Consider the following 23,053-nt stretch of genomic DNA (forward strand, 5'->3'; position numbering starts at 1 on the left):
ATGAGGGATTCACTTAATATCACAATGATAATGTACGCATGGCCCTCAACAGAAACAAAATTAATAAAAGCTATTTACAAATCTGTTTACAGCAAAATCTTTGACGAAACTATTTACAATAACAATCCTTTGCTGATTTATAAACTTATTTACAGAGTTGTGATGTATTCTCTTAGTTTTGCGGAGAAGGCGGTGATTGACTTGGCTTCTTTGATTTCTAGTGGCAATGCATTCCACCTTTTAGCTGCTACAAACTTAAAGCTGTTTTTTGCTAATGTAGTCCGAGCCTTTGGAAGTACTAAGTTATGGTTTGCTGCATTTTTAGTGTTCTTGTTATGTACATCACTACACTTAACGAACATATCTCTGATATAGCATGGGGTCATATTGTTCATTGCCTTAAAGAGCAAAACAAGTTGTAGGTAGATTATTCTTTTGTCGAAGGGGACAATATTTAGTTCTTCAAAAAGTGGTTTTGAAGGTGCATCCCATTTCTTATCGAGGATAACCCGCGCACATCGTTTCTGGAACTTGACCATATCGTCGATGTGTTGCTTTTTGGTCGAGCCCCAGACGATAGCACCATAGTCTAATATTGGCTGTATGAGCGAATGGTAGAACAGGGTTCTTGCTTTAAGTGACAGGAATTTCTTTGTCCTTTTTAACAAGCCTAGTCGCTTGGAGATCTTATTGTGAATGTACTTGAGGTGGTTGTCCCAGGTTAAGGAGTTGTCTAATCTTATGCCAAGCAGTTTAACTTCATTGACACATTCAAGCTGGCCATTTTCTGTGCTGACTGTCAAATCCTTTCCTGCCAATTTGCGCAACTTTGGCTTGCTACAGATAAGCATTGATTTGGTTTTGCTTTGGTTCAAAACCATTTTGTTTTCATTCGCCCATCCATTCACCTTTTTTAGCTCTTCAGTAAGAATAGACTCAACCTCACTAACGCTACTTCCACTTGCGACTTGTGTTGTATCATCTGCATATATCTCGAGTGCGCTGTTGGAGACTTCAAGTGGTAAGTCATTAATAAACAGGATAAACATTAAGGGACCTAAAATCGAGCCCTGGGGAACGCCTGCAGTAATGGGCTGCGAATCTGATAGCTGACCACTTATTGTTACTTTCTGTTTTCGGTCTTCTAGATAAGACTTGAACCAATTTAGTGACTTTCCAGAGACGCCATATATGGAGAGCTTCTTAATAAGCGTGTCATGGTCTACTAAATCAAACGCCTTTCGGTAGTCTATGAGGTTCAAGCCAGATATTAGTCCCTGATCCATATTTCCAATGAGATAATCAATCAACTTTACTAGGGCAGTATCGCACGAGTGATAGGGACGGAAACCTGACTGGTTACTACTTAATAGCTTGTGGCTGTTTAGGTATTCATATAAGCAAACGTGTATGTGTCTTTCAATAACTTTGGACAGGGCAGGTAAAATACTGATGGGTCGGTAGTTATCAACACTCAGGCGGTCTCCAGCTTTATATATTGGACAGACTTTCGCCTCTTTCCAGCGCGCAGGGAATCGTCCAGTTTTTATACTTTGGTTGATGATCTTAGTCAACGATAGAGCTATGGCTGGGGCTGCAGCCCTTAAAAGGCGAGCACTTATACCGTCCAAACCTGTGGCTTTACACGTTTGTAGTTGAAGAAGATAACCTTGCACAAATTCTTGCATGACTTTGGGTATTTCAAATTTAGTGCCACTCGGGATTTTGCTATCAACAAACCCTTTTAACTTTTCGAAATCTGAAGTTGACAGCGTTCTCATGTTGACATTGCTATTTCTGTAGTTGGCAGCAACGGAAACAAAAAACTCGTTAAATGCATTAGCTATTTTACGTGGATCTGTGATGGTGGGTGTGTTGCTTGCATTGCCTCTTAGTTGCGAAGGTGACGGTTTACTTGTCTGCCCGATAGCAATTTTTAGATATCTCCAGAATTCCTTTGCCGTTGAACTCTGTTCAAATGACTTGTTGAAATGATTTCGTTTAGCTTCTCGGATGGATTGAAAAACGTTATTTCGAGCTGATTTAAAAGTTTCCCACGCATCTGAGTCACTATTACACTTTCGGGCTCTCTCTAGCAGCCTGTCGCGATCTCTAATGGCTGCGTAGAGTTCAGGCGTCATCCACTGTGGTTGGCTTTGTTTCATTACACGCTTTCTAATAAGAGGAGCATGTATATCAGCGATACTTAGGAAAGTCCGATTCCAATAATCCACAGCGTCATCAAGGTCATCAAAGGTGTCCAGCACACTCCACGGTGCCTCATCAAGGTCTTTTAGGAAGGCCTCCTCATCCAGCTTCTTGCAGTCACGGTAGGAAATATAGACATGGTTTTTATCTGCTGCGCGATCTTGTTTCTTTTTGTATCTGCGCACAACGCACACTGGTAAATGATCTGATAGTCCGATGTTGCATACCTTGGTCTTTGTGATGCACTGTGGCTGGTTGGTGTAAACGTGATCCAAGCAAGCCTGGCTCTCTGGACGAGTCACTTCATTGATGGTTTGAGTGAAACCAAGGCTGGTGAGGAACTTGATTAGACGATGCTTGTGGTTTTGCTGTTTGAGGAAGTTGATGTTGAAATCCCCCAGTAGTAGCGCTTCTTTGTTGGTGATGTAAATTTTTTCTATGAGACCTTCTAGCGTAGCATCCATTTCAGCAGTTGAATCCGGCACACGATAGACTCCGGCAATAATAATTGGGCAGTTGGACTTGCACGGTATCACTTGAGTGCAAAGGAGCTCTGTGTCACTTGATTCTAGAGTTGGTAAACGGGTATAAGCCATAGCGTGAGATAAGTACATCATTACTCCTTCCCTTTCCTTTCTAGTTCTATCTTTCCGCTCAATATGATATCCAGGGATCCCATATTCTTCGTTCGTGTGTGAGGAATTCAGCCATGTCTCGGTAATAATCATCACATCAATCTCTGTACGAGGGTGTGTAAGGATTTCTTTTATTTGCTCGTATTTATCATTATTGAAGCTCCTCGCGTTCCAATGACATATTCTTACACCATTTTTGGACAGTGGAATGCATGGCAGATGGACGTTAGTAGCGTGATTTGTAGCTTGTGGACCTGGATTAAGCTGGACGTCATTTGAAAGGCAGACCAGTAGTAGTGCAATGGAGGCGCTTCTAAGTAAGTCTAAACAAACACGAGCCGGGGCAGTGGACGACGATGGAGTAGATTTGTGTAGTCGTCTGAAGTGAAATTGCGGTGTATCATTTATAATTAGGTCATTTGAAGCTCGGAGTAACACAGAGCTATTGTCATGACTGTCATTTATCCCACGCAGCACCAAACACAGGAATGTAAAAGTGAGGAGCTTCCAATGCCAAATCATCGTGAGCGCTTTCACTAAGAACAGCGCGTGCAGTCAGAATTCAACGGTCAGCTCGAGTATGGAGTCGGTTGGCGGTTGTCCCTGACGAATCTGTGTTTGTCCGCGCGAACCGACGAAGACAAGCCGAAAGCTGCGCGAGCCGCGAAAAACTACAACTTTCAACGGAGAAACTTTTAAAAGAACTTGTAAAACTTCTCAAATCCTGAATCGTGTAAGTCCAGCCGCTGGCTTCTTGAGCACGATGACCTTATTAAGAAATCCACAACTTTTCAGATTTGGCCGTCAATGGAAAGCGCAAAAATAAAGCTGATTTTCAGGAGCCGGTTTGCGCGTGACTGCCACGGATGGTGTTGATGAGAAGAAAAGGGATGGGGAAGTCTATCCTCGAACTCATCCGACCAGAACAAAACAAGATGGCGGCTGCGAGTACCGAAACCGCTTGCAAAGCATCATGCTTAGAGGCGCGATTCATGCGTCGCGCTCCTGTCGTGCCGAATCTAATTGTTTTGATTCAGCACATGAATAGTTCGACGTCTGAATCAATCAAGTTCAGCACGGCACTGAGTGCAGCTGCACCAGTCGTGCTGAACGGCAAAAGCACGACACCGATTCAAACGTCGAGCTTCTGATGTGCCGAATCAAATACCATTTTTTTTTCATTTTGTGCAACAGAAATTCCTTATCAAGTCAACTTTGACCACTCGCATTCTATTGAGCGTGACGTGTTTTGTGCGACGTCTGAATCAACGTTGAAACCAATCTATTTGTGTCAATAGAAATAGACAATTAGATTTAGCACGGCAGGGGCGCGACGTATGAATCGGCCGAATCACGGAAAACTTTAATCTTCAGCCCTCGGACGTGATCGAACCACAAAGCGTATATCCCCCACCTAGCTTCCCCTTTCTTAACAATTTCATGAAATAATGACTATTGAACTTGAAACCGTCAAAACTAAAAAGCTCCTTCTAATATCACACCATTGATGCGTTTGGATAATATAAATTAGAACCAAACCTGTCAAAACTTCCATTTGGAGTTGGTCAGGATAAACATTTTGTTGCAAACATGTCACATTTCCAACCGTGACTTTCTTAATGCGTATCATCAAGAAAAATAAATAAACAAAGCAATCAAAATAATGTTTTAGTTACGAAAATGTCTCTTCGATGGAGGCGTCCTTATTTTTTTAATTCTTTTTCTCATTACGATATAGAGTGTGTCGGACGTAGTTCGGACAAGCCTACAAGGGGGCTCATAAAGTTCGGACACTTTCCATTAGACTTCATGCATTGCCTCCAGACAACTAGGACCGCGATAATCCTAGAACCTAATCCCTCAGAACCGATCGAATTAGAACCTAAAAACGGTCAGGGGGGTACTTTAAAAAAACAATAAAATAATAAAAATACCTTTTTAACGAGTAAATATATAATAATATATTATAATAAATATATAAATATGGTTTCCTGAATTATAGCAACTTCTAATTTGTGTGGATCCTAGACTAATGTCTGATTAGAATCCCTTGTCTGGTTTCTGGTTAAGACTCTTGCAAATTTCTATGCAATCACAAGGAAATAGCAATAATATGCACTTCTAAAACGTTTCTATACCGATTTAGTTCTTAGTTATTGCTAAGTTTTCAAATAACAATCGTCTACTTTTGTACTTTTTGGCGAATGCTGTGTGAACGGTGAAGACCACCCAAGTGGAAGTCACGCTTGGATCACACGCTTGTACGTCACGCTAGCTACATCAACTACAGTAACTCATGCGCTTCAATTACGGAGAGTTAAATATAAACTGGACTCAAATTGATCGGGATAAAATCAAATCATCCAAAAGAAGGATATTTTTTTCCTTATGAGATCTGCATAATTGTTTTTGACCAGTTTCTGATCTGTTCAAACAAAAAATAAAATAAAAATAATAAAGAAAGAAAAATAATAAAGAAAGAAAATTTTTTTTCCTACCAGCTGCTATTTAATACGAACAAAATCCAAATTCGATTCCCCGTATTTTTTATTCAATTGCATTGAGCTATGTGTATGTGTAGGATCGGCTTTTAAATATTTAACACTAGTGATGCGTGACTGAAATTGAATCCGCTAAATAGCGCAAAAATCGTTGTAAAAATTTTTTTGACGTATTTCTAGCTCTAGTCTGTAATTCTATGAAGAAAATAGGTAATTTTGATTTTTTTTGTTATTAACAATTACCCCCCCCCCCCCCCCTTGCTCATTAGGTTCTGTTTCGGTTCTGTTTAGGTTCTGATTTGGTTCTGTTTAGGTTCTAAGAAATTTTAGGTTCTAGGATCACCGTGGTACAACTAGGGGCCAGAAAACAAGACAAACTTCAGGCAACTGGGATGTAATTGAATCACAAAGCCTATCTCTCCCACTAGCTTCGCTTGGGCATCGCCATTTAAAGTAGTGAAGACTTCATGAAATAAATAATTAACTTGAACTTGAAGCTCTCCTTTTAAATGCCGACATGCAAAATACCGTTTGAAAGGTATTTCTAGCTGTAAAGTCCTCCTAAAATTGCAACATTATTACAGTTATTTTGTATGAAGGAAATCAAAGAGGGAGACTGACCTTGGCTTCGAACCTCGCTATTCAGACAATTTTTGACGTTTTTTTTTTCCTATAGAAATGGAATCTCCCGTTGATTAACTTTCATTTTTTGTGCGAATTTTTCAGAAAGAAAAGTTTACCCTTATGAAGTAAAAAAAATGAAAATACAAATATGTCGAATTTTCTTAAACAAGTAATAGAGTTGTTCCTTTTCCGATTGATTCACCACCGAAAATCAACAACATATAAAAACAGGACATATCTCACGACACTTCTTCGAAATCTTTTTTATCTCCCTATAGAAAAAGCTACGGTAAAGGTTTCATGTCTAGAGCTTGCATTGATCACTTATAAAAAAATAAGAGTCTAGAACATTTCCACAGTTCCATTTTGCTTAGTTTTTTCTCGTGTAACAAAGGGACATTTTATGAAAATACAGAAAATATTCCTCGGGTCGTTTATAGCTCAAAACTATAGCAACTATGTGTTATTTGCATCTCTAAAACATGTAAAACAAAACTGTTTGAAAAACATAAGATGAACAAGGATTCGTCTTCAGTTTTATAGTTTTTTTTTAAGGTGTATGATTTACCTTTATCTGTTGGCTGTAAACCTTGAAAAAATTGGTCGAAGTTATTTTTTGTGAGTCCACAAACTGTTGATCTTGTTACAGTACTCAGCAATGCACCTGGTTCAAGTGCAAATAACAAAATGGTATCAGTTTCGAAAAAGGCTTTACAGAAAATCCGGATTGATTCCGGTTTTTCTCACGTTATTTGCCCGTTATTTGTTTTGATAGTGACAAGATCGAGCACATCCACTATCCGCATAGGAAGATGAAAAGGTAAAATGAATTATTTACGACGGACCTTTTAGGAAGATATTTACATAGAGCAAAACTCCGGGAGATTTTATTCTTTGACTATGACTAGGGATCTTGTAAAGTTAAAATGATTCCAAAAATTCGAGAAAACTTGGGGAGGGGAGAGTCAAGGGCCATCTCGGATAGAAAAAAATAAATCGGAAAATTCAAGGGCAATCTCGGATCGATAAAAAAAAGGGAAATCGGGAAATCGAAACAAAATAATATGATTCATGTATTTTTAGTAAATATTGCACCAAGATATAAGAATAAAAGCTTCGAATATCGTAATATGTGTCGGGCTCAATATATATATTAGGAAAGAGGATAGGCTATGAAAATGCCTATACAACTCTTCACATATATACGTCGGACTACCTACATTATTTACCTATATTCTTCTCCCTTTTCTTACTCATCCACTTTTTATTTCATCCCTCTCGTGCACTACATTCCCGTCCCTGTCGTTGTCTTTCTCGTCTATATTCTACTCTATCAATTTTCTCTCTACCTCCTACCCCTCCCTCTCGTCTTCCTCATCCCCCTTCCTCTCGTCTTCCTCATCCCCCTTCCTCTCGTCTTCCTCCCTCTTCCTCTCGTCTTCCTCATACCCCTTCCTCTCGTCTTCCTCCCTCTTCCTCTCGTCTTCCTCATCCCCCTTCCTCTCGTCTTCCTCCCTCTTCCTCTCGTCTTCCTCGTCCCCCTTCCTCTCGTCTTCCTCCCTCTTCCTCTCGTCTTCCTCGTCCCCCTTCCTCTCGTCTTCCTCCAGTCTTCCTCATCCCCCTTCCTCGTCCCCCTTCCTCTCGTCTTCCTCCTCTTTCTTCTTCTTTTCTCCCTGCCCCTTCCTCTCGTCTCCCCCCTCCTTACCCTTAAACTCATTAAAACATCTTTCCCTTCTAGCCCGCGTAGCAAGCGATTGAAAGAGCGCGAGAACATTCCTTATAATACAGGCGCTATATCAAAAAGCAAAACAAAAAACAAAAACATCAAGAGAGACCATTGCTACGCAGGCTAACTCCCAAGCTTTCCTTCCTCCTCCAACTATCAGTACGTTTTGTACAACAAATAGCTCTTTATCCTCGGAGGCACTGGTAGTTTATGGATATCCTTTGCAGGCACGGCCTCATTAATAGCCAAACGACACAGATCTTGCAGATTTACATCAAGAGGAAGCTGCCAAATTCGGATGAAATCATCGCTGTAGCTTGCAGCCAGTTTCCCCTGGCAACGCGAGAACGCTAGTTGATAGACCCCCGCTGTACTGCGGGATTGCGGGCTCTGGTTTGATGTGTTCAACTCAAACAACATCGAAGCGTCTTCTGGGTTAATACACGTGACAACTCCTTCGGTACCAGCCACTGCTATGAACTCACCGCTAGGGGCGTACTTGATCATGTTCAAAACTCTCCCAAACTCCGCCTTACAAATGCTCGCTCGGCCCAGTTTCCCTATCTCCCACACGGTTACGAGTCCTCTGTAAAAGGTGCACGTGGCGATGACGGAATGCGGAAAGCGCGGATCGAAATCGCAAACGCACGGCTCGCTCCTAGTAATATCATGTTCGATGGTATCCTCTGGTTGTTCCAGGTACTTGGCTGTGTCCAGGTAATGGGCCAGTCTCAGCCCATTGGTGCGCAAAATGTAAACCTGTCCACGTGATGACAACACAGCTAAGAGTTCACTATCAGGCGAAAACACGCAACCCGCCACAATCCCCTTAAATCCTTAACATTCCTTAGCTGCTTTGATAGAGTAGATGACATTAAAGGAAACTGGTTGGATGAGAAGTATTTGAAGACCCACGGCGCTCTCAAGGGCGCATGCGATCATAGTTCCATCGGGCGAAAAGTCTGCGGATAGAGTCGCCGGTATTCGTATCACACCAGAAAGCTCGCACAGAGTACAAGGCTGTTGCCCTAGTTCACAGGCCGCGTGGAATAAGTCCTCCTCGCAGTAGTGAGTTGAGGCCTGGCTACTCACGTAGCGGCCGTTCGGAGAGACACTCCAGGGACCGGAAGTGACGGTGCAGACTCGCGTGACGGTAGTCGTACCGGAAGTGTCGAGGTTCCACACTCGTAACGTGCTACTGAAGTTTGGATTGCGCTGTAATTAACCCGCGAATCAACGATCGTAGCCCGCATTGGATCATGGGTAACGTATGAATGGCTGAATCCTTGTCTCTGAACGCCGTGTGAACGTTCAGAGGTACACTTGCAAGAATTCGAAAGCTTTCTAAACATGTGTTTGTCTTTATTTACGCATATGTTATTATTTATTTGATACCCATGAGGCACTGCGGGTTACGACACATGGATTCTCCGAGTGCAACCGTTTTTAAAATAGGTGTATACATATCAAACAATTTTGTTACGGTCGTTTTTCTCGGCAAATTCATCAAGGCAGCGATCGTGGAAGGTTGCGTCGTCGGCCCAAGCGATTCTGCTTCAAATTGGTGGCTAAAGTTATAAAAGCGATGTTGTTTTAAGGACAGTACATCGCTTATATTTTTGCCAATCCCGTTTCGAAAAATGTCGTGTTTTTAGCGCGCTCGGTCAATTCCTTGTAAGGACATTGCATACCAGAAAAACACGAGTCTTTACAGCTTTCCACTTATAGTTGAGACTTAAATCAGTAGCGGATCTAGGAGGAAGGATTAGGGGGTTAAATTCCCCCCTCCCTTTGGGCTGCCAGAAATTCATATATATCAAATACTAATACCTACTTCGTCGCGAAACTCCCCCTTCAACAAAAAGCTAGACCGTCCTTGTGAATAGAAAACTTGACTCCAAGATAGAAAACAATGCCGAGTGCAAGATAATTATGTATTAAACCTTACCATAAATGAGATTGTTGTCGTCGTTCGGCGCGAATGCTATCTAGTACTGGTAATGGTACCGCACGGAGACGTGCTCATTCACGTGAAACGATGAGCTGGCACCGACCAAACCATCGCCTGTCAACTGCCTTATCACTTGACCTTTAGGTGCAAAATGCCTTGATGGAAATCGCTTGTAAACGGCGTTGGACAAACACGTACCATGATCTTTCTTCGTGAAATAAAAACCACCAATACAGCCAGTTCCCATTGCGAAATTCAACCGAAAAACATCGAGGAAAAGACGGTTCTGGAAATTGTCAGTATGTCGCAAGTATGTTTAAGGTGTATTAACAACAATCCATACTATTAGTGAAGGTCATTCGAAATTCGCCAATGAAACGAAAAACATTTCGGGATGAACTTGAATGAGCGTGTGTTTAGTTTTGGCTCTCTTTCTATAGAGGCCTGAACATAAAAGGAACGAAATGGGCCGGGTTACTGTGGTAACGCGTTTTGACGAAACTTCGTTGCTGGAAAATTCGATGCTTATTTGCTGTTGACGAGTAGATGATCGAGAATAAGGTACCATTAATTGATATGCAGTAATTGGAAAAAAATGCTTGAAATATTTGAAGGGCCGCGCGAATAGCAAAGTATGTCCTGTGAACCATGCAAAAAAGAAAATGAAACATTTGAATCGCGTGAATCAGTCAAAAACTCTAAAATTACCAGAAAGTTGCTATTTTTATATTCTATCCTGGATTCGAGTAGAGGACTCGAGTTCATGACTTCATATAAAGGCCATACGAGAAAGGGAAAAGAATGGGTGGAGATGGATGTGGGATTACGAAGTGACCCTTTTGGGTTTTACAATCTTGGACTCATCAAATGTGTTATCACATGTATTTCGAACATTTTCAAATTTCAAAATCGTTTAAAAAAATTTCCATTTTCCGAATCGTATCCCCTAATTTATGGCACACAGTTAGTAATATGATGTCCATCTACAATGTCAATCTACCAGTTTTCCTGAACTACAACTCGTAATGTTCTTCAAGCTAATAATACAAAAATACACGCACGTGTATTATTAGCAGCCTTGAGGCCATCAATTTTCTGTATAAATTTATAATTTGTCTAGGGCCAAGTTTGATATTCTATTGTACTAAAAAAGAACATTGTCCACAATGGGATTTGTCTGTTATCTGGAGATTTACCTCGTTTACATTATTCAAGTTCATAATCGTTCATCGTTGGTTCATCATCATCACTGGTTCATCATTGGAATCATTCTAGCTATCTTCCTCTCCATTTATATCTTTTTCTTTTGGGCCAGAGTTTCATATTTCATTTAAACTAGAAAAGCCCATTGTCCATGAGAGAATTATAAGCTACATTTGTTAATCTGGGGCTGCTTCCTAGAAAGCAGGTTAGCGCTAATTCAGGGATAAACCTGTTTTCTAAGAACTGGACGTGAAATATGAGTTGAGGCAAAGGCTAAGTTATGATACTTTGGCGATATATGTAAGGAAGGGTTTTGGGTGAGGATAAGGTCACCTCGAATCGTTATCAAATGCAGTCAGTACGCGCCCCCCTTGGCGGCCAAAAAGTGGGTCATTTCTTATTAAGGAATCTTCAAATACTATGCTTTTTCCACATGATTCCTATGATAGAAAACCCAGCTCGATCAATCCTGGGTACGCGCCTGGCTTAGACTGGAAAAGATGTGGAATGCAATGAGTTCAAGCGGCATAGTCACCAGTAATTCCGGTCGATTGCGTAGCAATATCCGATGATTTTTAACGAAAAATATTTCAAAATTGTAATAGCAGTGTGTCTTTTGAAAGTTTCTTTAAGGATGTGACTGATAGGTTAGATCGGATGGCCCGTTAAATATGGAGGATTTTATTAGATTCTTTTGTCTCTTGTCGGTTGATGTTTCCGTCGGCCCTCCAGAAGTAAACTGGTGCGATTGCCGTCGTTTCAAGGTTATTTGCGAGGGGAATTCTATCTTTGACTTTGAGTCTGTTTGATGAGCGTCGAGCGCCCAGATCTATGCGCACAAGGAAAAGTTAGCTACAGACAAAAGTCTGCGCAAAATGCTATGTTCACGTTGAATCTATAAAGATGAATCTGTCAAGATGAATCTATATTTGACTTTGTGTGTGTGTGTGTGCATCTCGTTCATACGCACACATGTCTGGGCTCACAAGAGCAAGTTTGTTTTGAAACAGTCTGTGAGATAACCATTATACATAATGTAAGGCGGATGGCCTGTTAAATTGCGCGGATTCTAATATATTCTTTTGTCTCCTGCGGCTGGCAAGAGCACGACACCTCAACTCTGGCCCTGGTGAGATGATGCAATGCGTTGGATGGTATGGGTAAAAGTGTAACTTGGAAACCATTGCATGGTTGATGCAATGTGTTGACATATAAAATGGAGATTAGGCGCTGATATTAGGACTGACGTCTCTTGAGGTAACGACAACAACACGTCTTTTCTATTCGCTCAAGGTTCAAAATTAATACAGATTCCCGTTGCCAAAGATATTCTTCGGGTCGATGGCTCTCTTGACCGCCTTCAGCATCTCCATACCGACATTCGACACCGTCTTCGGCAGCCATTTTTTCCTAAGCTTTCCGACACCATGGTGATGCGAAAGGCTGCCGCCATTGGCTAAAATCTCGTCACGTGCCGCGCTTTCGATGGCGTCATACACGTGTAGCGGATCGGCCAATCCGTAGTAATTGAACCCGAAGTAGAAGTACACGCATGCGCCCGCGTCGTAGGTTTGCGTGACACGGCATGTGGCCAGCGGTGGGTAACGCACTCCTAGCTCCGCGCACTTCCGGTTGATACACTCTTTCACGTTGATACACAAACTCAAAACGCGGTCCCAGGGAACGGAAGTCTCGAACGATTCAGCAAGGAAGTAGTACTCGAAACCGAAATCACGTAAATAAGCGATAACAAAAGTCAACATATAGCCACGTTTCCCATTTTCCTCGCCGGCCGGGATGCCATTAAACTTCGCCGCGAGCTCGTAGATTCTCTTCTGCTGGATCGCAACTTCGCTTGGGGTGCCCTCAAAGAGAAGTGTCGCGACACATAGACAGGCGGGATCGTAGCCTTTAAATTTAGTCAAGTAGATAGCCTTGAGTCCGTCCACCATTGACTTGAACAATGACCCTTCGTCTCCCTTCAGCGCCTGACCAAACCGGAACTGCTCATTGTCCATCAGGCGCACGGAGGCAGGGGCGCAACGCGCATGCGCAACAGCACGCATACACGCCACGCCTTTCTCGAAATCGGGGAAAACTACTGAACCGTAGACTCGGATTTCCGGGACGGGCCGGATTCGTAGGGTTACTTCTGTGATGACGCCCAGGGTGCCCTCAGACCCCATGATGAAGTGGTGGAGGTCAGGGCCAGTAGACATGCGGGGCACCTACGCAACCACAAACAACGGTTAAATGATGAGGATGATTAATGATGATGATTAAATAATGCTGATGATGATTAAATAATAATAATAATAATTAGTTTATTTTTCACTTTCGCAGTCCATGGACTGAATTACAGTGACGTTGATACACAAACTCAAAACGCGGTCCCAGGGAACGGAAGTCTCGAACGATTCAGCAAGGAAGTAGTACTCGAAACCGAAATACCGTAAATAAGCGATAACAAAAGTCAACATATAGCCACGTTTCCCATTTTCCTCGCCGGCCGATTAAATGATGATGATGAATTAATTATGATAATGATGATTAAATGATAATGATGAATGATGGTGATGATAAAATGATGATGATGATTAAATAATGCTGATGATGATTAAATGATGATGATGAATTAATTATGATGATGATGATTAAATGATGATTAAATAATGCTGCTGATGATTAAATGATGATGATGATGATTAAATGATGATGATGATGAATTAATTATGATGATGATGATTAAATGATAATGATGATTAAATGATAATGATGAATGATGGTGATGATTAAATGATGATGATGATTAAATAATGCTGATGATGATTAAATGATGATGATGATGAATTAATTATGATGATGATGATTAAATGATAATGATGAATGATGGTGATGATTAAATGATGATGATTAAATGATAATGACTAAGTGATGATGATGTGATGACTATAATGATGACTATGATGATGATATGGTAGTGCACAATACAATCTTTATATGACAGATACAAAATTGGCCGTTTTTTCTCTGCAGTGCTGTCTCTTGGGGGAGCAAATATTAAAAAAACCCTTGGCACAAATTGACGGAAGTTGAGCACAAATTTGGTGCCTGGGTGTGTATGTGCTAGGTTTAAAATTTTGAAAACATGTGAAAACCTTTGTGATTTCTCATCATGGCTTAAGCATGATCATTGTTTTAAAACTGTTAACAAATAAACATATGATTGAAAATATTATTGCTACTGAGGCCAAATGGGCTACTGATTCAGACAGAATCAATAAGAAAGGAATACTTGTTTAGGTCAAATCGCACTGTTACAGTTAGTAGGTCAATTTGTTTAGCCAAAAATGTTTTCAGATCTGTTTTCTGATAGGCTACAAAGCCTCCTAGAAGTTCAACAAATCAGCATTGATTATACATAGACCACTGGAGTGGATTGACTAAAATAAATTTGAGATCACTTTCAATATGGCTTATTGTTGGCGGGACCTAAAACCTACATCCTTATTTCAAGATTATCATTACCTTGGGAATCACTATATTAAGGGTCCTGGGTTTCTAAGGGTTCATACCAGGCATGTGCACAGGGCGTGTGCATGGTGTGCACACACTTCCCCTTTGGCGGCCAAAAAGTGGGTCTTTTTTATTAAGGAATCTTCAAATACTATGCTTTTTCCATATAATACCTATGACTGCGCATCCCCCTCGGCAAATCCTGGGTACGCGCCTGCATAACCCTCAAATTCTTCACCCTATCCTATCTCACCTGGCAACTCTTTTCCACTGTCCCCTGTGGTGTAACCATCCGAATACGAACAATGATATCCTCTATGTTACCGTAGACATTCTTTTTCATACCAGAGGCACGGGTTGCCACCCATCCACCAAGAGAGCTGAATTCTAGAGAGTCCGGCTCATGACCAACACACAAGCCTTTCTGTTGAAGCTGAAAATGGGAATAAAAAAATAAATACATGATTTATAAATAATTGAAATATACAATATTCAATAGCAAAGATAAAAGGGAGATAATTGACATGAAAATACATCAAGAAAAAAAGTGCCTTTTGAAGAATTCAAACAAATTTAAGTGGAGACAAAACACATGATTATTGAAATGTACAGTATATAGATGCCAAAACCAAAGCTATAGTATATAAACCTTTCTGACACCAAACAAATGTAAGAATTGTAAAAAAAATCAATATTTGGATGAAATCTGTTGTTGCTTTGGTTTTAGCAATATAATGGAGCTGTCATTTTTAGCAATAAAATGGAGCTGTTGTTATTGCAGGATTTACTAAAATTTCACAGTGATTCACGTACATTTCTAAATTATACTAAATACATCTGATTTACATCATTTTGCAGCACTAAAAGATTTGTCATACAATTTGCCTCTAGGATCTTTAACAACCAAGAATAAACAGAAACATTTTGTACTCTACCTGTTTTTCTAGCTCTTCACCAATGATCCCAGCCTCAATATGAGCTACAAGATTGCCTTCATCAATCCACAGGATTCTATTCATCTGAGTCATATCAAGCGACACAATCATTCTTGTCTCATCTGCTGGACATTCTAGGGCCGTCGACACACTGGTCCCGCCCCCAAATGGTATAACACACACATTACACTGCACGGCCGCCTTCACTATGGACTCCACCTCATCATGACAATGGGGCCATACCACAACGTCCGGGATCCTCCCAGGCTTGCCATGCCGCAGTATGAAAATTTCGTGTCCAGTGTGGCCATGGCAATGGAATAATCTCTGGTGAGCATCCTGTGTGAACTGAACATTAATCTGACTTATTGCTTTAAGGAAATCCTCGTTGCTGATAGGCTGCGGCAGTGTTGCAGGTTCTGGTAGCGGGTTGGCTGGTGATTTCTTGTTCAGGTCAGCAGAGCACTCCTTTAGAAACCAGTCCACCAACTTTGGGAATGTCTGCCCACTTAGAAGGTATCTTGAGCCAGTAAACGAAGCTTTCCCATCCTTGTCAAGTTGGAATTTAGAATCATTATAACCCCAACCATTCCATTTAAGCTCACCGTGTCTTCCTGGAAATTCTTTCGATTCTGATTTTCTATCCTTGTTGGCACAGATTTGTTGTTCTGGAGATGTTTTCAAATGACCAGCAAATGCCTGGAGTCTTCTTTGGTGGCTCATGGTTCAGAATATTGCTGCTTTTAAATCTAATGTACAATCAAAGAGATTTTGAAGAGATTAACTTAAGAGTATAATTCATTTCCAGGTATGTGAGATGCTTTAATGCATAGGGTCCATTTAGAAAAGTGTTATATCTTAAAAAGCACAGGAATGCCAGCACTGCCAGAAATTTATAGCTCACAGAAAACAAAGGAAATGTTGGCAAATTGCTTTGCATTACCTACCAATATGGCGTTCAAACTATGCCAGGAAAGCCGGCCAGCAAAGCCTTATGCAATTAAAATTATTGTCATTTTGTTATCTAATTCCCCAAATAAGCTGTATAATTACAAATAAACTGTAAGGTGATTTTAAATCAGGATAAAGTCAGGAACTAGAATGTTATATAACTCGGGATAATCATGCACACGTCAGTTTATCGACTGATTTCGAACCTTGTATGGACACGGATGAGAAATCATTCGATCACACCACCGGGTGGTGTTCTTTGTTCCCCTGTAATCGCTACCGAATTACACAATCATGCTTTTATACAAACATGCTTTTACTAAAAAGGCACGAAAGCAAAGAAAGGAAACATGAAGTCTGCAATAATGCCAGCGAATAAATGAAGTACTTTGTAATTCGTACCATCAACAATCAAAGACCCCGGCCATACTAAGAGAGATAACCTTATGCTTAGATTGTTTTAGCTCGGAAGGTTGACTCAAGCAAATTTGAATCGCTCTAAAGTGCTCAATGTCTGCATATATCTATAGCTTTATATGCTAATCTTTGTATGGAGGGAAATTAGGGTTGAAATTTACCTTTTATTGGAGTCTACCAGCTTCGTGCCCTGAAGAACCGATTGCAAAATTATAAACCCTGAAGCATGATGGGGGTCTGCAGAGGGGTGTCTGAGAACAAAAAGAGGAAGGGGGGGGGGGGGGGTAGGGTGAGTGAGTGAGTGAAGTAGTATGTATGTCATTCCCCCAAAAAGTAAAGAAACTAAAATAAAGGCCACTAATTATTTTACCATTAACACTAGCCTAAATTGAAATACGTATGTGATTGAGGAGTATTTATAGGAGTTTATTATTATTATTATAATTTTATATCGTTCACAATCATGTCAGCGGTAACCAGTCGAAGCGTTAACAAAATGGCGGCAACTGTGAACGTAAGTTAAGCTGGCTTTCTTAAATTTAATTGTTTTTCTCGATCGCTTCGCTTTATTTTGTTGGTTAAGGGCTTAATATAGAACTGCACTTTAATGGGGTTGTATCTATCGATGTAAATGATATAACTGCTGCATATGGTTTAGAGATATAAAGAAGTTCTCTTCCAAACTCGATACTTCCGCTCGAAAGTTGTTTCAGATGTTTCTCAGAAATCATCAGATACGGAGAATGCATATTAACAAATTAAAAAAACTTGCTATGTAAGCGCATAGTTAGTTGAGTTAACAGTATTTAAAGCAAACCTTGAAAGCTTGCTTCAACGTGTTTTATTATCAATGGTTTGTTGCGATGTCAAATAATATTGCTCGAGGACGTTTTGCCGGCTTTTTTTTGTGTGTTTGTGACAGGCGCCTTGAGCCTCATTTTTAGTTCTTTTGTAGTAATTATAATCCATATTTTCCGGAATAACAATATTTAAAAGAACCGCAAGCTTAAATTCAAAGAATCTGTGGATTTCATAGAAATAACACAATGTTATCGATACCCGCACGATAGGGAGAAAAATTGTTAAGCCATAAGTGTGATACTACAAGCCAGAAAAAAATATATATGTATTAGTATTTATGGTTATTTTTCTTACTCTCTTTTTCAGCATACCGTTGAACTCCATCCGAATCGAAACTTTACATCATCTGTTGTGAATTTCCCGGAAATAGTTTAAGCGCGTGACAAAGCGATGCGTTACATCATAAGGTAACGATTCCCCTACTTCCAAGAAATCGACTTCCGTTAAAAAAAATCGGATCTTGTTTTGTTCCCAGAAATCGTTTTTCAAGAAATTAATGATGGTTGAAAGAAAATTACCGACCAAGCTTAGGAGATCTCAGGTAAAACCAAGCAGTACAAATGTGTGTGGAAATTATGCTACCTAGCCCGACAGTGAATCGGGCGCATTGGGATAAATCAACAGTCGTTGGCCCGGTGTTGGATACTTTGCGACAGAGTGGATTTTACTGGAGAGGAATCACCAAGGAGCAAGCAGATATCATTCTGCGTAGTTGTGATATGGGTGCATTCATTATACGCGACAGTTCGAGTCCAAACTTCTTGTTTACGTTGAGCGTAAGGACAGTGTTCGGAGTTACGAATATTCGGATAGCAATGGACAGGGGAAGGTTTTCTTTGGAGTCGATCGACAACGAGAACTCTGAAGGACCAAGCTTCAAATGCGTTGTACATTTGATTTATTATTACGTGAAAAATTCAAGACATTCGGAGAGACATTTGGAGGATAATTATTTAAGGAGAGAACCCACAAAATACAAGCTATTCCTGGGTCGGCCTATTTACGGTGCAGTTTCAAGCCTTCAACACTTGTGTAGAAGAAGTATACACAAACAAATGAGACCTAATGGAGTCTACGCCCTTCCGATTCCAGCTAAATTGAAAATTTACATATCAAATTACCAATATCCCATTTGAGTACCTAATATTTAAAGTTTTACGAATTTCGCTTGTACAGACTTAACCGCTTCCCTAGTGGGCAACACTGTGTACAAAGAATTACTTCCTGACTATTGTATGTATTTATTCAATATATGGTACAAAATAAAGAAAAACCTTAATCGTTATTCTGCTTTTGTTATTTTATTTAATTTTTTATATAAATATTATTAGATTTGATGAACGTAGTTATTTCGCAGCGATGTAGAGGAAAATAAAATAACAAAAATAGAAACCTTCACTGCTACTAGTTTAACCTTACTGTGACATTATTGTTAGATAAATTAGAATACCGCACTGAATTTGAAATGTTACAAGGATAATACCTTTTTACTGCTTTTATCACACGCGCCGGTACGCCTGTTTTGTTTTCCTTGTTAAATAATTTCCAGATGGGGGCTCTAAAAAATATGGCTTAAGCCATTAATTGTTTTTCAGAAATAAAAATACGACCCCAAACTGAAGTTACAAGCACATGATTTCGTGGAACTTCCCGTTAGTTTCGTTTCACGACTTCCGTCTAAGGTGTACAACGACGGATGGTTAAAGGAGAACAAGCGGTTTATGAATATAAACATGGTTAAAACATAACATTTTAGCTATTGCAACGATTTTGTGTGTAGTTTGTACCATAATAACTATTAAGAACAGTTTTTGTAAATGTGCTACAACTCCGACTAGACATCACGGGCGAGACAATGTATGAAAGGGGGGCATGGGGATTGGTGAGTAAGGGGGGGGATGGGGATGATGAGTAAGGGGGTGGGGTGGGGATGATGAGTAAGGGGGGATGGGGATGATGAGTAAGGGGGGGAGGGGGAGGGGAGTTTAATGTTATAAGTAACAAAACAGACGGAAAGGAATCGAAAAGCACGAAAACAAAAGTTCATGTGTGTTGATTGTCTATGAGCGTTTTTATAGTAAACACAATGGCCCTAAATCGTAAGAATTTGTCGAGTATCGTAGGAATATTTTCAAAGAGTAATACAAATTAATTAAATATTTTTAAAAGCTTTTATCGGAACATCCGTATTTCGAACGGTCTAAACTTTTAAAAATTCGCAGAAAATTGTTATGTGTTCTAGAAAAAAAGCTTCCAAGGTAGTTTTTGACCATAACATATCTAAATGAAAATATTACATTTCTCGCCATATCATAGATAAGAAGTTTTCCTTAAATACCCTGAGAGGGAAGGGGGGAGGAGGGTCTGAAATTCAAAGTTTTCCAGAGTCTGAATCTCCCCCCCCCCAGAGTAGTTTATGAAAGCACTTAAAGCTTGATGGGTACCCTGTCACTGTCACATAGGGATATATATTCGCGTGACACTCCAAGCAAATAAGGGGCTGTCACGCCAGGGGTTTCACTAAAGATACTAGGTGTGTAACACAACAGAGGAACGGGTGTCACATAAAATGCTAGTAACGCTAGGAACTGTCACATAACGTGCTGGGGCTGTCACTGTGAGTGATGTTACACAAAATTACTAGGAACTGTCACATAAGGTACTGGAGGTGTAAATACAAGTGTGCTATGGCCGTCACACAAGGTTCTAGAGGTGTAACACAAGCGTGCTATTGCTGTCACACAAGGTCCTAGAGGTGTAACACAAGTGTGCTATGGCTGTCACACAAGGTTTTAGGGGTGTGACACAAGCGTGCTATGGCTGTCACACAAGGTTCTAGAGGTGTAACACAAGTGTGCTATGGCTGTCACACAAGGTTTTAGGGGTGTGACACAAGCGTGCTATGGCTGTCACACAAGGTTCTCGAGGTGTAACACAAGTGTGCTATGGCTGTCACACAAGGTTCTAGGGGTGTAACACAAGCGAGCTATGGCTGTCACACAAGGTTTTAGGGGTGTGACACAAGCGTGCTATTGCTGTCACACAAAATCCTAGAGGTGTAACACAAGCGTGCTTTGGCTGTCACACAAGGTTCTAGGGGTGTAACACAAGCGTGCTATGGCTTTCACACAAGGTTCTAGGAGTTTAACACAAGCGTGCTATGGCTGTCACACAAGGTTCTAGGGGTGTAACACAAGCGTGCTATGGCTGTCACACAAGGTTCTAGGGGTATAACACAAGCGTGCTATGGCTGTCACACAAGGTTCTCGAGGTGTAACACAAGTGTGCTATGGCTGTCACACAAGGTTTTAGGGGTGTGACACAAGCGTGCTATTGCTGTCACACAAAATCCTAGAGGTGTAACACAAGCGTGCTTTGGCTGTCACACAAGGTTCTAGGGGTGTAACACAAGCGTGCTATGGCTTTCACACAAGGTTCTAGGAGTTTAACACAAGCGTGCTATGGCTGTCACACAAGGTTCTAGGGGTGTAACACAAGCGTGCTATGGCTGTCACACAAGGTTCTAGGGGTATAACACAAGCGTGCTATGGCTGTCACACAAGGTTCTCGAGGTGTAACACAAGTGTGCTATGGCTGTCACACAAGGTTTTAGGGGTGTGACACAAGCGTGCTATTGCTGTCACACAAAATCCTAGAGGTGTAACACAAGCGTGCTTTGGCTGTCACACAAGGTTCTAGGGGTGTGACACAAGCGTGCTATGGCTGTCACACATGATTCTAAGGGTGTAACACAAGCGTGCTATGGCTGTCACACAAGGTTCTAGGGGTGTGACACAAGCGTGCTATGGCTGTCACACATGATTCTAAGGGTGTAACACAAGCGTGCTATGGCTGTCACACAAAGTTCCAGGGGTGTAACACAAGTGTGCTATGGCTGTCACACAAGGTTATAGGGGTGTAACACAAGCGTGCTATGGCTATCACACAAGGTTCTAGGGGTGTAACACAAGCGTGCTATGGCTGTCACACAAGGTTCTAGGGGTGTAACACAAGCGTGCTATGGCTGTCACACAAGGTTCTAGGGGTGTAACACAAGCGTGCTATGGCTGTCACACAAGGTTCTAGGGGTGAAACACAAGCGTGCTATGGCTGTCACACAAGGTTCTGGGGGTGTAACACAAGCGTGCTATTGCTGTCACACAGGGTTCTAGGGGTGTAACACAAGCGTGCTATGGCTGTCACACAAGGTTCCAGGGGTGTGACACAAGCGTGCTAGGGCTGTCACACAAGGTTCTAGGGGTGTAACACAAGCGTGCTATGGCTGTCACACAAGGTTCTAGGGGTGTAACACAAGCGTGCTAGGGCTGTCACACATGATTCTAAGGGTGTAACACAAACGTGCTATGGCTGTCACACATGATTCTAGGGGTGTAACACAAGCGTGCTGTGGCTGTCACACATGGTTCTAGGGGTGAAACACAAGCGTGCTATGGCTGTCACACAAGGTTCTGGGGGTGTAACACAAGCGTGCTATTGCTGTCACACAGGGTTCTAGGGGTGTAACACAAGCGTGCTATGGCTGTCACACAAGGTTCCAGGGGTGTGACACAAGCGTGCTATGGTGCCCTCTCTAGGACCCAATAGCATAACAAAAGTGCAAAATGCTGTCACGTAAAAAGTAGGCTAAGGGTGGGGTGTTAGGCGCGTTCCCAGGATTGGCTGAGGGGGGGGGGGGGGCAATCATAGACACCATATGGAAAAATCACAGTATTTGAAGATCCCGCACCCCCCTGTGTTCGCCCCTGGGTATAACACGAAAGTGCGAGGGGCTGAAGGAGCCCTCGTCGCGCATGCGTGGGGCGCTTCGTCAGTACGTCATGGTTGACCCCAGGGTCAGTACTTCAGGTAGGGTTAGTGTTAGGTCGATAGTAACTTTCATGTGGTTACACATGAAGTACTAACCCTTAAAAATATTACGACACTGTATTTTTTTTGTTTAACATGACAACTTTAGATTTCTTATGAAGGCTAACACGCAAAAAGCGTAACATGCCTTGAGACAAAACAGCAACACACTCTCATTGATAAATAAAACACATTCCATGATATGAAAAGTTTAAAACTTCTGTTTCACTATTTACAATTGTGCTTAATTTTAATACACGTAAACGTAATTCATTAATTGTGCTTTTTCCCAGGCATTTACTCTGTGGTTTTACCATAACAACAAAAACTTCTATTTCCCATTCCCAGCTTCACTCGGCCACTGGCCAGAACAAGATGGCTGTTGCGACTTGAAATATCTTGAAAATCAATGTATTGTGCCCCGCAGTGCTTCATGGGTAATGTATAAATGGGTGAAACTTGTAAACCATTCTAACATCAATGACAAAGCCACTCACTGTACGGCAATGTAAGTTATGGAAAAAGGCTGGGCGAGGTAATGAGCAGCTGAGATGGCTCGTGGGTAGACGTGACGTCGCCGAAGGGGAGGTGGGTGGGTCTAAATAATTTTACGACCTACCGTTTTGCGTATCTCTTGCGAATGTGGTTGAATCACTGCT

At 41.2% G+C, this 23,053-nt stretch overlaps 4 protein-coding genes across 7 annotated transcripts; 1 reads left to right on the forward strand and 3 right to left on the reverse strand.

Annotated features, from left to right (window-relative positions):
• Nucleotides 1-7,217: 7,217 nt before the first annotated feature.
• LOC125557530 (vicilin-like seed storage protein At2g18540) lies at nt 7,218-7,752 on the reverse strand (the record flags this gene model as incomplete). The annotated part of the gene is made up of 2 exons (XM_048720196.1): nt 7,218-7,541; nt 7,587-7,752. Coding segments are annotated over 2 exons (387 nt in total), but the record flags the coding sequence as incomplete, so codon positions are not given.
• Nucleotides 7,746-9,892, reverse strand: LOC5516934 (WD repeat and SOCS box-containing protein 1-like). Its single transcript, XM_048720197.1, has 3 exons — nt 9,749-9,892; nt 8,610-8,909; nt 7,746-8,522 (listed from the first exon to the last, which is right to left on the reverse strand). The coding sequence occupies exons 1-3, from the start codon at nt 9,890-9,892 to the stop codon at nt 7,851-7,853; spliced, it is 1,116 nt and encodes a 371-aa protein (XP_048576154.1). The 3' UTR covers nt 7,746-7,850.
• Nucleotides 9,893-10,513: 621 nt separating this feature from the next.
• On the reverse strand, nt 10,514-17,956 carry LOC5516883 (alkyldihydroxyacetonephosphate synthase, peroxisomal). Of its 4 annotated transcripts, none has more exons than XM_048719777.1 (5): nt 17,823-17,931; nt 16,829-16,857; nt 15,300-16,048; nt 14,618-14,797; nt 10,514-13,076 (listed from the first exon to the last, which is right to left on the reverse strand). In XM_048719777.1, exons 3-5 carry the CDS (start codon nt 16,020-16,022, stop codon nt 12,150-12,152), a joined length of 1,830 nt encoding a protein of 609 aa, XP_048575734.1. In that variant the 5' UTR covers nt 16,023-16,048; nt 16,829-16,857; nt 17,823-17,931; the 3' UTR covers nt 10,514-12,149. The 4 variants fall into 4 exon arrangements, with proteins under 4 accessions (XP_048575734.1, XP_001636978.2, XP_032242792.2 ...); XM_001636928.3 differs by having other exon boundaries at nt 16,829-16,918; nt 17,823-17,894; XM_032386901.2 differs by lacking the exon at nt 16,829-16,857 and having other exon boundaries at nt 17,823-17,956.
• Nucleotides 17,953-18,810, forward strand: LOC5516884 (suppressor of cytokine signaling 2). The gene has a single exon (XM_001636879.3). It carries the CDS (start codon nt 18,089-18,091, stop codon nt 18,662-18,664), a length of 576 nt encoding a protein of 191 aa, XP_001636929.3. The 5' UTR covers nt 17,953-18,088; the 3' UTR covers nt 18,665-18,810.
• Nucleotides 18,811-23,053: the final 4,243 nt, after the last annotated feature.

Source organism: Nematostella vectensis, chromosome 12 (assembly GCF_932526225.1).
Source record: "Nematostella vectensis chromosome 12, jaNemVect1.1, whole genome shotgun sequence".
Classification (NCBI taxonomy): Eukaryota; Metazoa; Cnidaria; class Anthozoa; order Actiniaria; family Edwardsiidae; genus Nematostella; species Nematostella vectensis.